At 48.5% G+C, this 12,061-nt stretch overlaps 1 protein-coding gene across 3 annotated transcripts; it reads left to right on the top strand.

Annotated features, from left to right (window-relative positions):
* The first annotated feature begins 3,108 nt into the window (after positions 1–3,108).
* ADCYAP1 (adenylate cyclase activating polypeptide 1) lies at positions 3,109–10,791 on the top strand. Of its 3 annotated transcripts, none has more exons than XM_067699575.1 (5): positions 3,115–3,755; positions 4,069–4,179; positions 6,322–6,453; positions 6,898–6,996; positions 8,114–10,791. In XM_067699575.1, the coding sequence occupies exons 2-5, from the start codon at positions 4,070–4,072 to the stop codon at positions 8,301–8,303; spliced, it is 531 nt and encodes a 176-aa protein (XP_067555676.1). In that variant the 5' UTR covers positions 3,115–3,755; position 4,069; the 3' UTR covers positions 8,304–10,791. The 3 variants fall into 3 exon arrangements, with proteins under 3 accessions (XP_067555678.1, XP_067555676.1, XP_067555677.1); XM_067699576.1 differs by lacking the exon at positions 3,115–3,755 and adding an exon at positions 3,840–3,965; XM_067699577.1 differs by lacking the exon at positions 6,898–6,996 and having other exon boundaries at positions 3,109–3,755.
* Positions 10,792–12,061: the final 1,270 nt, after the last annotated feature.

Consider the following 12,061-nt stretch of genomic DNA (forward strand, 5'->3'; position numbering starts at 1 on the left):
GAAAGAAACTGTTGCCGGGGAATTCTTCTACTTCGTCTAGTGAACGTTGCGGGTAAGGGTCGGGGCTCTTGGAAAGAGGACTTGAAATTCCTCTGCGTTACCCGTAAATTGGAAGTTCTAACTCTTGGGTCCCTTCTTCGTCCCCTCCCTCTTCTCCCTGTGTCACTGTCAATTACACTTGGGCATCTGGAGGTTTCTCTCTCGTCTGCATTTGTAGTGAGTAAGCAAGTCCATATCTGCCGCCACGGTTTCCTGCGCGGCCCTGGCCGGGACCCCTTGCAGCTCGCACGGGGTGGCTCCGGGCCTCTCCAGCCTGGTGTGATGCGCGCCTCCTCGCTGCTCCCCCAAATCCCCAGACACAAAGGCCCCCTGAAAGCAGCGTCAACACTCGAGTTAGAACGCTCCCGAGGTTGGAAGCAAATTACCACTCTCAGGGCATTTGGGGGTAGTTTTGGTCTTTGAGACATCGGTCGCCCCATATTCCCCTCCATCGAATAGAAAGCAGAAAGGGTCTGCGCTCGCGCCGAGGGTCTGTCGAGGCAGGGGTGCAGCCCCAGACCTCCCAAGTTCTTGAGCTGGGTCCTCAGCTTCTAGCTCCTCCCCTTTCTCAGCCTTCCCAGCATCTCCCGGCCCAGCGGTTCAGGACCAGACCAGAACTTTCAACAATAGGATCGCATCTTTGCCCACGGGACACCAAACTCGCCTAATGAGAGACGCTGCAATGGGACGAAAGTTCTGCGGGACGACCCTTTTCCGGGTCCGATTCCCCCAGGTAGCAGTGGGTCGGGGCTGGGCGGGTCTTTGGATTGTGCTGAGCAATGCATGGATCTCCGAAGCTTGATTGTTTTTGGAGTTCAGTGGCCAAGAATCTCAAATTAAATTCTCTGCTTAGTCTTTCACTTCAGTGAACGGGTTCGGGCCTCGAGGCCGGTAATTCTGGCGTGCTGGGCCCTGAGGTCCGAGCTCACAGGGCCCACGCTGAGAACAGTCCAGTGGCACATCTTTTGTAAACCAGAGGCGCAGGTCGGATTCTTGGGGTGGGTGGAGCCGGCAGTTCCTTCCTCCTCCGCATAAACGTATTGGTGTTTGTGGATTTCCCCCTTTAATAGTCCATGAAGTCAACAAACTCCCCACATGGTGGCTCCCTTTACTAAAGTCGAGTAGTGAATTGGTACAAGGAGTCTTGGAAATTTTCAAATATTTCTAAAAATTTAACTCATTTCAGAATTCGCGTGGGCGGAAAGAGTAGGATTTTAATCGGGTTCACTTTTGACGTGAAGCAAGGCGGAAGACAGGAAAGCCACAGTCGGTAATAGCTCCGGGCGCTTTAGTAAGAAAGCCGTCTCTGCTTGATTATCCGGTCGTGTTCACCGCCGGCTCTTTGTGTGCGAGCTTACTCCAGAGGCAGAGCTGAACACGGAACACACGCATGTAAACACTCCAACATAAATCAGCGAACATATGCAGTGGAGACAAAGAGATTCACCCCCATGTAGATGTGGTTTGAATCTTTATTGCAGATAGGCAATCTGGAGCATCCCCAGGAATAAACTAAGAGGAAGTGGCAGTTTCTGGCCATGAATGGTCAGAACGAAGCAAAACTTTGTCACCTTGGAGGAAGTATTAAATCTCAAATAAGAGAGCGGGAAAGGCATTGAAAATGAGCAGCATTATAATCTTGTCTTAGAAAAAGCATGCAGAATATAGCTTCTCTAAATGTTAGATCTAAATCATAGTAACAGGAAACACTCCCACTAAATTGCCATTTCCTCTAATTTTTGTTTAAGATCCAAATAATTAAAATGCACACTAATAGTTATCGATGGCTCTGGTTCTTTTTTAAAAGAAATAGACCCGAGTTCCCTTACTGGAGTAGAAATTTACAGATCTTCTTAAATAACCCCGGGACTTGGAAGCTTCCTGGTGTATATGGTCTTCCCTTATTGCTTTCCTCTCCCCACGTCATTTTCAGTTAAAAAATTTTAGCCATCCCCAACGAAGGGATTCCTGTTAGAAACCCTCAGTAAGTGAATTTGTACTGGGTATCCTCGTGCTTTCCCCGTCTGTCTGTAACCCCCAAACAGAACTCAAGCTGTAAATAAAGGGGAGAAACATATTTCTCACTCCCAAATTCTTAAAATTTCAGTTTTTGTGGAAAATACAATTTCACAATTTCAATGTTAAAATTAGTAAGAGCCACAGAAAGTGTGAAGGCGTCCAAATAGGTCATCTAGAGATCCAAAAACCAGGACTAAGGGGAGACATAGAATGCTCTTTACTCAGAAGGGCAGGGGCAAGGGTTGGACAGTTCTCACCATTAAGGGCATTCGTGGACACTGCAAGGGAGGAACATATCTGAACAACGGGGGAACTTGGACGATGAATCGCCACATTAAGGGCACCACTACCAAATCTTCAGAGGCTCTGGTGAAAAATTAAACTAGTGGCAATTCTCAATGTTTGCAGCATCTGCGACCAAACAGTTCAGCACTCCAAGCCTGGACAGCTCCACAGGCCGAGCTCCGGACGCGGCTTTAACTCTAATCAATTCTACTCAGAGCCAGACTGTCAACGACAGCCAGACTCATTAGCGATTTACTGAAAATCCTCCAAGACTTCCCTTTAAAAACAAAACGACTTCCACATTTAATTGTCTATCTAAAAGAACATACGCAAGAAATTAGGAGATCTAAATTAAATTTATTAATAGGAGGGCTTGATGGTGCTTAATTCCAGAGCTCAGAGCTCTGATTGCTGGGGCTTGATGAAAAAGCAAAAAGAAATAGGAGGGACATAGTTAAAAACATGATTTTCACCATTCTCAAAATTCTATGAATTCTTTACCCATCCTTGAGAAGTGGGTAAAATTGAAAACAATCAAAACAATTAAACTTCTTTAAAATTGTACTGTTTGAGTTAAAGGTGTTTATGAGAAGTCGATGACTCCGGATCTTATCCAAGAGGACGGCACAGAATAGTTAATATGTTCCTTGAGGGACTAGGATGCTGACGTCTTTTTCTGATACCCGATCATTACGTGACTGGAAAAAAAAAAAAAAAGGAAGTCATTCCATGAATAAAAATCGGAGTGCAACAGTGCAACAAAATATTCTGTACTTAAAGGCCATAGGCAGACAGATGTTGACAAAGAAGGCTCTTCCGAAGCCACGTTCGGATTGATTTCTGCTAACTGCACATATAAACAGGAGCAGAGGGCCGGTCACCTCTGTAACCACCGGCAGCAGCAGCAGAAGCCGCAGCTTCAGACGCAGCCAGAGGGACTTCTGAGCAGAGAAGGCGCTGCCGACTCGCGCAGCTGCCTGATCGAGTGGCTCCCACAGACGCCGGCTGCGCTGGGGCCCTCTCTCTTTCCTTCGTCTCCTTCTAAGACTTTCCCTCTTTCCTTATCACTTCTTTCTCTCCGTGAACTTAAGGCCACTTTGTCCCCCACCCCTCTTAACTCGTCGCCCCCTCCTTCTTCCTTCTACATCTCTCTCCTCGCCCCCTTCTCTCGGTGTCACGCTCCCTCCTAGTCCTGAGCGTCCACAAACTTTTGAACAGAATACCGGCCTCAGCAAACAAGTCCTTCAGCTCCTCCTGCTGCTCCTGCTCGTTGCTGCGGCTTCTGCTCAGACACTAACGCCAGACGGTGATGCCTCTTGGGTTGTGACTCCAGAGCAGAAACTTGGAGAAGCCCTTTGCCTGCCGTCCTACTTGGCAGCAAACCCTCTGCTGGCAGCGGTAGGAGTTGAATGGTAAGGGGAAAAAAATCTTACCAAACCAAACAACTCACCTGACTGCTAATTCTTTCGCCAGCATCAGGGTACGAGTTAGCTTTCCTTCGTACCAGATCTGGCGAGTTATTGGGCGTTGGGTATATACATATACTTTCTAACTATAGCGAGAAGGAAGTGGCGGGGGCGCGCCGGCTGTCATTAAGCCGTATTCAATACTGGGAGTCAGAGGTGAGCGCCGTCCCTCCCTCAGTTCAGGGAGTTTCTAGGGGTCGGAGGGTGGAAGGCCAGTGGCGTTCTGACTGCTGTGTGCTCTCTTTCGCGTCCTGCGCAGAATGACCATGTGTAGCGGAGTGAGGCTGGCCCTGCTGGTCTACGGGATAATAATGCACAGCAGCGTCTATTGCTCACCTGCCGCCGCCGGACTCCGGTTTCCTGGGATCAGGTAGGTGCTGGCTGCCCTAGCTGAGCTGAGGCCGGGGCTTCCCTTCCCCTGACACCTCCTCGTGGTCGCCCTCCTGCAGTTCCTCGGTCAGGCTACGACCGGTCAGGCTTACCACCACCTCCCCATGCGGCCCCACTGCACCGCCACCAGCCTGGGTCCGGCCGCGGGTCAGTGGCCGTGGCTCAGAGGGAGGATCCCGGCAGACTCCGCTGGGCCTCGGCCCCCCTCCCCCAGCCCGCCACAGCCGAGGCGCCTGGGTGGACCGAGCGCACTTCGGCGGGCTGGTGAAACCTCCCCTCCCCCAACCCCTCCCACGGGAGCGGGGCAGGGCCGGGCCCTATTCTTAGCTTGAGTTAGGAGAACTTTGGCTCCCGGAGCCAGTTTGGAGGGGGGGGGGTTGAGAGTGAAGCTCCTGTGGACTTTGCTTTGTTACAGCTTGTTCGGGACTATCGGGGCGGGGTCTCCCTCTCTCTCCTCACCTCAATTAGAATTCTTTCTACTGGAAGAGCTTCCTCTCAAGTGATAGGTTTTCCAACTGCATTTTGAGTCTTGGGGAGAGGGAGTGTTGGCCGGGTAGAGTTAAGAAGAAGCTATTTGAGAGAAGGAAAACAAAGATGAGGGAGGGGGAAATAGATGAAATGGATGCAAAGGAGCAACAGAAAACAAACTGGCAGGCAGTACTGGGAAGGCAGCCCTATCCACCCCAGGCAGGAGTAACCCTGGCTTCCCCCACCCACCCCCAATTCCGGGTTTCTAATCGGTCGGCGCTGCCCGGGTTCCCCGTCGCAGCCCCAGAGTCCCGGGCCTGTCAGCGGGAGAGTGGAAGCTCGCAGCGCAGCATCGGCACTCCGCTGTGCACCGGGCTCCCGGCGGCGAGGAGCGCGCGTTCTGACCGCAAAGCTGCTCCTCCGAGCCGCGCCCAAGAATGATCTCCTTAGGGGTCGCTGACCATTGATTTGGGTTCTGGCTTCGGTGTTAGGATTCCAGCATCTGGGCACGGGGTACGGGGTGGAAGTGCCGAGAAAGACCAGGAGACTCCGAGCAGCCGGGCCAGGGCAGACAGGCGCGTCGCCGAGGAAAGGCTGGGTGTGGGGCGAGCGCAGCAATGCCTTGCCCCTACCTCTCCAGGGATGGAGGAAAGGCGAGCGAAGTAACAAAGTATGGCTAACCCCTCCTAAAGCGCGCTACTTGCCTTGGCCGCTTTCCTAGTCTCTCCAGCGGCCGAAAGCGAGTGGGTTGTGTATACTAACCCATCTCTCCCGTCCTGTATCAAGGATTGAGTTGGTAGGTAAGGGCGACTGCGAGATTGTTGTCTCTCGGTCCCCTGTTGACCCTTTGACCCTCTCCCTTTGCCTCTGGGTTGAGATGCTGTCCCGCCGCCCCGCCACCGCTAACATATTAGCGCGAACTATCTACTTACTGGACTTAAAAGCCTTATTACACCCCCAGCTATTTTCAAAGTCCCGTGTGCCTGACACTTTCTCCGGGCAAGAGGTACCGGAGGGCGCGGACATGCCACAGAATGAGCCGCTGCCAAACAGGCTAAGTTTAGGGGCATCTATTACTCATGTTCCTGCCAGATCCTCTCCCGCCCAAAATAGAAGCCGGAGGTTCTCCGTGACCTACATCTGCGCGGGGAAGGACTCCCCTGGGCTCGGAGGCTGGGTGGGGGTGGCTGCTGGCGTTGGCCGCCGGACTCCCCAGCCATCCACCCTCTCTGGCTCCCGGCCTCCCCCATCCGGTCTTCGCGTGGCCAGCGTCTCTCTCCTAGAGCCCTTCTCATCTCTGCCCGCCGCTGCTTGTGGACGGAGGCTCAAGCGCCAGGCCGGGAGCGGAGCGGTCCTCCTCCGTGGCCAGGTGTGCTAAGTCGGCGCAGACGCCTCGGCTTCCCAGTGCCCGTTGAGGCCGCGGCCCGGGCAGGGCGACCCTGCACCCGCGAGATGAGGGGTGGGAATTTCTGTTGGGTGGAGTTTTCTCCTCCTACTTCTACCCGCACCCCTGTCCTAGAAGAAGAGGCAATTCTCCAAGGGGCGCCTTTAGGAAGAAGGAAAATCGTGAGAGCCCCTAGGGATCTTTGGGTCCTCGCAGAGCCGAGGAGGGACCTGTAGTGACCACTCCTCGTGCCCCCGACTACCGCTGCAGGCCGGAGGACGAGGCGTACGACGAGGACGGAAACCCGCTGCAGGACTTCTATGACTCGGATCCACCTGGCGTGGGGAGCCCCGCCTCCGCGCTGCGCGACGCCTACGCGCTCTACTACCCGGCGGAGGAAAGGTACCACCGCACGGCCCTGCGTCGGCCCAGGACTGGGAGGGAGAAAGGGGCAGGGGGTGGCCCATCGAGTAGGTTCTTTTTCATAAAAGCCCTCAAGCCTCTCCTCTCCCGGGATGGTTCCCACGAGAGCGAGAGAAAGTTAGTAGCGGGCCGGTTTGTGTGGACATGAGGGCCGCGTGGGGACGAAAGGTCCGTGGCCCAAGGAGTGGCAGTGAGTGCGCGCCCAGGCCGGGCTCCACACCTGCGGTCCCCGGAGGGCAGGACGAACTCCGGTTCCTGGCACTCACGGGAACATCCCAAGAGTCATCCCCGAGTGCCTTGCCTCTGGGGTTTTCCCCGGCAGCCTCCCGGAGCACCGGGGGGCGTGCGTGCCCAGCTGGGGACCTGGGGCTGCCACTTGGGGACAGTCAGTGACCCCAGGCGCGCACTTTGCCTCCTTGTTAGAGATTTCGCCCACGGGGTCCTTAACAAGGCCTACCGCAAAGTGCTGGACCAGCTGTCCGCCAGGAAATACCTGCAGACGCTCACGGCCAAGGGCATGGGGTAAGAGTTTGCGAAAGAGTTAACCCGCGCGTAATGGCGCGCCCCCGCGAGCGCCGGGGTGGGTATCTGTGCCAATGCGCGCTGGGCGGGCGGCGCAGCTTCTACGTCCGTGCGTGCACGTGGGGCCGAGGGTGCGTCTGCGCCGCAGGGTCTGCCGGGCCAGCTCCCGGAGGCAGACTAAGGTTAGGAGACCGCGACTTAAGTTTGGCCAGAGAGCTCGGGAACTGGGCGAGGAAGGGAGAAGGCAGGAAACCCGGGGAATCTGATCCGTTTTGAATAATTGAAAAAAAGAAAAAGCCCCCCTCCCCCACCCCAGGCCTTCAAAACCTTCAAGCTTCGTGGGACGATTGGCTAGGATATCCTCTAAGCATGACTTTTTCTTTCCTCATTTTTCTTTCACTGTAAATTCAGTTCGAAACAAACAAATCCTCAGATTTGGACCCTTAAGGAAACAGTTTTTGCTGGTGCCAGACAAACCCAGAGCACAGGGCTTGCGTGGAGCATCTCTCAGCAGAAGGCAACATTTTAATAAAGCCCATGGGACAAAAGATTACATTTTCCGCAATTAATAATTCATGCGATGAAAAATATTGCCTACAGCCTGTCGACTTATATTATTATCACGTGTTTCACTTTAGCGCGCAGGAGAGGAGTGTTCATGTCTGACTAGGAATTGCGGGATCGATGTAAACTCCACGGCAGCAGCCAACTTGAAATTTAGGGCTCTTCGGTTATTTTCTCTGTACGTGGGGTTGGGTGGGGGTGTGCCAGGAACGGTCAGGACGATTGAGCGCAAAAGCATGGATATTCAAATCTCAGCAGGCAGCGTTTGGAGAGAGGTTGGCCTTAAGTCGCTTGCCTTTGGCCCGGACCTCATCTGGGGCCCATTCTGTAAGGACTTAGTGCCCCAAGATAGTCGATGGGGAGGGAGGAGTGAGGGTTCCCATCGCAGCCCTCCCTCCGGCAGCTCTCTGGCCGAGCAAGGCGGCGCGGTGGGCGTTGAGAGCCGGCGTCCTCCCTGAAGACTCCCGCTTGGGGTGGGGCCCGTCTGCCTCCAGCAACTATTCAACCTGTGTCTCCCGCCCCGCCACCCTCTTCCCGACCTCTTTCCTTGCAGTGGGAACCTGGGCGGAGGCGCGGACGACGACTCGGAGCCGCTCTCCAAGCGCCACTCGGACGGAATCTTCACGGACAGCTACAGCCGCTACCGGAAACAAATGGCTGTTAAGAAATACTTGGCGGCCGTCCTAGGGAAAAGGTATAAACAAAGGGTTAAAAACAAAGGACGGCGAATAGCGTATTTGTAGCGATGAGTTACCAGCTACCCTGTGTATACAACCCTGACACACTGAAAAGTCATTTTCCCAACTGACTGAACAGTCGTCGCTCTTGTGTTCTGTCCAAACATGTATTTATGTATGAAGTAAAGCCATTAAATGAATATTTTGATAATAATATTGTTTTTCTTTTTACAAAGCACTAGAGAATGCACAGATATACTTTGTGGACCAATTATTGATATTGATATATATATATATTACAAATTTATATTAAGAATATATATATAAAAGTATAATTGAAAGCAGTTCAAAGTGTGCACAAGGATTGAAAATTCGCCTGAGCTGTTTGTTTTTATATAAAATAAATAGAAAAATAGACAATCATTGTTTTGAATATTACTCCTATTTTTGTAAACTGGAATTAAAAGGACAGTATTTTTATCCACTACAGGCCTGAAGATATTAATACCGACCATTTGCTACTGTACATAAACAGTGATGCCCTGCTCCAGGGAGATTTTGAGTAATGATTTGGGAGAATTGCTGGAGGGCACTCTTTCCCAGTGAGTCTTTGGGGCAGGCTGCTTCAATCCCAGCTGGACTCAACTAGCCACTGTCCCCCTCGCTGGGTGGCAATTCCAATACTTCTGCTTTCTTGGATTCTATTTTCATGTGTATTTGTTTCTCTTCAGACTCACCCCAGAAGGAAATTCTCCTGATAAAACAACAGCTGGATCCAAATTGTGCTTCTCCCCAGGATTCATACCACTCCCTGGGGGAGGAATTGGACTCTACAGAGAAGGGAGACTTGAATAGGAAGCTCCCTTTTCTGTACTTCCAGGGACCCCAATATTCCAAGGTTAGGGCAATTGGAACAAAGTGAAGGAAATGTAGGAATATTGGAAAAGGCAGAGCGTAAGGCAGTAGGAGGAGGACCCTCCTGGAGAGGGACTGGCTGGGGGCTGCCTCAGGCCTGGGAGCTGGGCATAAGCCGAGTCCCACCGTAGTCCCCTGCCTGCCTGACTTTGGGTGCTGGGTATTGGAAATGGATGCAAAGTACAATGTGTTTTTCTCCAGTGCTGTCCATGCTTCTCATCTTGTGAAATGGCCAGGATCCTCCCCTTTGAACCTTGCTCTGTAGGAGCCACCCTTTTCTTTCGTGGTTTTCTGAAGACTTCTTTCCCACCCTCTCGCACCAGTTTTTAAAGTACTGTTTACCATTTTTCATTCACTTCTCTTAAATTTGTAATGCTTCTTAATATTTTTGTTGTTTGATGCTAGCACTTATTGTAAAGTATAGGAACCCTTGTGTAGTTACCACTAAGTAATTATGCACTAAATATGAATCTTTTGTTTCTTGTTGATTGAGTTTGTAGGTAAAATGTATTTTTCTACATTATGGCTTATTGCTTAGTAAAACTTATTTCATAAAACCAACCTTTGTCATATTAGAATGTGTAGTGTTCACATGTTGGTCAGTTGTACTAACTGACAAATCATTTAAATCTCATCTTCATATGTATGAGTACTATCTTATATTTGTGGTCAAGAGTGAGGTAAGCAAGCTCCAACAGGCCCTGAGAATGTCCCCTTGTATTCTTTCTTGGCTACAGAAAGCATGTCTGTCTGTTTCCTATCAATTTCTTGAACCTGTCAAGTAATCTCAATAAACAAAAGAACCTTCACCCAGCAACCAGCTCAAGCAACAACAGGCAAACCAGCCAGCCAAACTCCCAGATTTCAGGCCCAAGTTCTTTTGAAAAAAACAAAACAAAACAAGAAAAGATTAAACATTAGCTTGTAAAGTTTAAAGGACCTTTCCTTTTCCTTTACGGATTTGATCAGTATGAGGTCATAAATCAAAGAAAACTGACTTGGATTTGCATTCCCAGGCAGGATGGATGCTGCCAGGAGATCACATTGCAAACAGTGAAAGCACAGAGGCATTCGATCTATGCCTGAGTCCTGTGTACAGAATCAATCTTTCTTTAATTCTGCAGTCTCCTCAGGCAATGTGACACGGGATGCAGTTTGCAGCTTTAGTGCCTTTCTTCGCCTTTTAAATCGCCACGAATCACAGATGGCTATTTAGTGGCCCTACAATGCTGCAACACATCGGCTTGCATTTTAGTCTTAATTATTTGTTTCTTGGATAATGGGCAGTTTTCTGTATTTGTGTCAGCTGTTAGTGGTGAAATAGGGCTCTAGTTAACCTTTTTTTTACGAAGTCTAATTTAGTGTTCCCGTGGCTAGTTGCAAGCATTTACAGTGATCACCCAGTTTAATCTTTTGTATATTTTTTAGAAATGCCAAGAGCCTTACTAATAACCTGGAGCAGATTTATGATATAGTGATAATTTAGATAGATGTTAGTCTTGAAGCTCTTATTTTATGTGCAACTGATTATAAAAACATCTTACCCGAGTATTATTACACACATGATATCTATAATTAGGACTTTGATAACTGTTATATAAAGTGTGTAAAATTTGTATGAATAAATTTTTATAAACAATGCAACTTCGTCTAATGTGTGGGGAAAAAAGACATTCAGGAAATAACTACTTTAAAATCTCTTAAAGTATTTTCTTTAGCAACCATAAGATTTTTCATGTCTGGAATATCTATCTAATCATCCATGTATTTTCATAAATTGTATTTTAATATCTGCTTGATGGGTTACTGAATTCGACTAAAAATTTAAAGTAGCTACTTAGATGGAGACGCCTAAGAAGATACTAAGATCATAAATAGGTGAAGATATTGGAACCTTTATAGGATGCTCAATTTAGATTAATTTCCATCCCCTAGTGTGTAAATACATTGCTCAGTACTCAGAAAGTTGCTATCCAGTGGTGGGAGATAGTAACTGGGTATTAGTTACACCTTTGAAATAGAAATCTAACATTGTTATTTTGTAAGTAACTCTGCACACTAAATTGGTCTCCATAAAATTCTGTATAAAAATGACTTAACTTTGGAGGTTTAAAAATATGTTTAGAGATCTATAAACAACTGTCTCTGATTAAAATGCTTTGGGCAGAAGGAAAAAGGATATGAGTAAGCAAAGAGTTAATTAAATATCTTTAAAAGAAAATGTACTTTGAAGTCCAGGACAAAATGTGAAAAGTCATTTGTGGATTTTTTTTAGTCATATTAACAAACTTTAAAGCAAAGCCTTCATATGAAAGTCCCATAAATTTCTCAGTGGTGTTTATTTTGGAGCCCTTGCTATTTCTGTGTTAAAAAAATGTAATAAAAATCACTTATAATAAGTCACATACAATTTAATTTAAATTGCCAAGTTTTCATCCTAAATATTAATGCATACAATTAATAAATCAATAAATGTATCACAATAATATTAAAGGACCAGTAAAGATCCGCAAGGATTCAAAAACTATCTTTAGAACTTAGCTCAGTATTTAAGGCCCAGAATCATATAAGGAGGACCTTATGATCTAGAGGTCTCATTTGTAGTGTATCTAAAAAAATGAACAGTAAAATTCATATTTACATTGGATTTTATTGGATAAGGAGTTTTTCTTCTCCATCTTTAAACTGCCCCCTCTGCTGCGCCCTTCCATGGAGTCGCTGAGTGTGTGTGTGTGTGTGTATATATATATATATATATATATATATATAGTATGCTAGTGCGGTAAGTGGAAGAATGAAGAAAAATAAAGCTAATTTATTTGGTTGAGGGCTAATGACTTGTTGAGAAAATAGAAATAAGCCCCAGACTGGCTGACTTCAAGTGAAGTTAATTGTATTTAGCAACTTTC

Source organism: Pseudorca crassidens, chromosome 12 (assembly GCF_039906515.1).
Source record: "Pseudorca crassidens isolate mPseCra1 chromosome 12, mPseCra1.hap1, whole genome shotgun sequence".
In the NCBI taxonomy this organism is placed as follows: Eukaryota; Metazoa; Chordata; class Mammalia; order Artiodactyla; family Delphinidae; genus Pseudorca; species Pseudorca crassidens.

Excerpts from the sequence above, each read along its gene's own strand:
- ADCYAP1 (XM_067699575.1), top strand. The coding sequence starts at position 4,070 with ATGACCATGTGTAGCGGAGTGAGGCTGGCCCTGCTGGTCTACGGGATA. Across the intron at positions 4,180-6,321 it reads CTCCGGTTTCCTGGGATCAG|GCCGGAGGACGAGGCGTACG; the intron begins GTAGGTGCTGGC and ends CTACCGCTGCAG. Across the intron at positions 6,997-8,113 it reads CTCACGGCCAAGGGCATGGG|TGGGAACCTGGGCGGAGGCG; the intron begins GTAAGAGTTTGC and ends CTTTCCTTGCAG.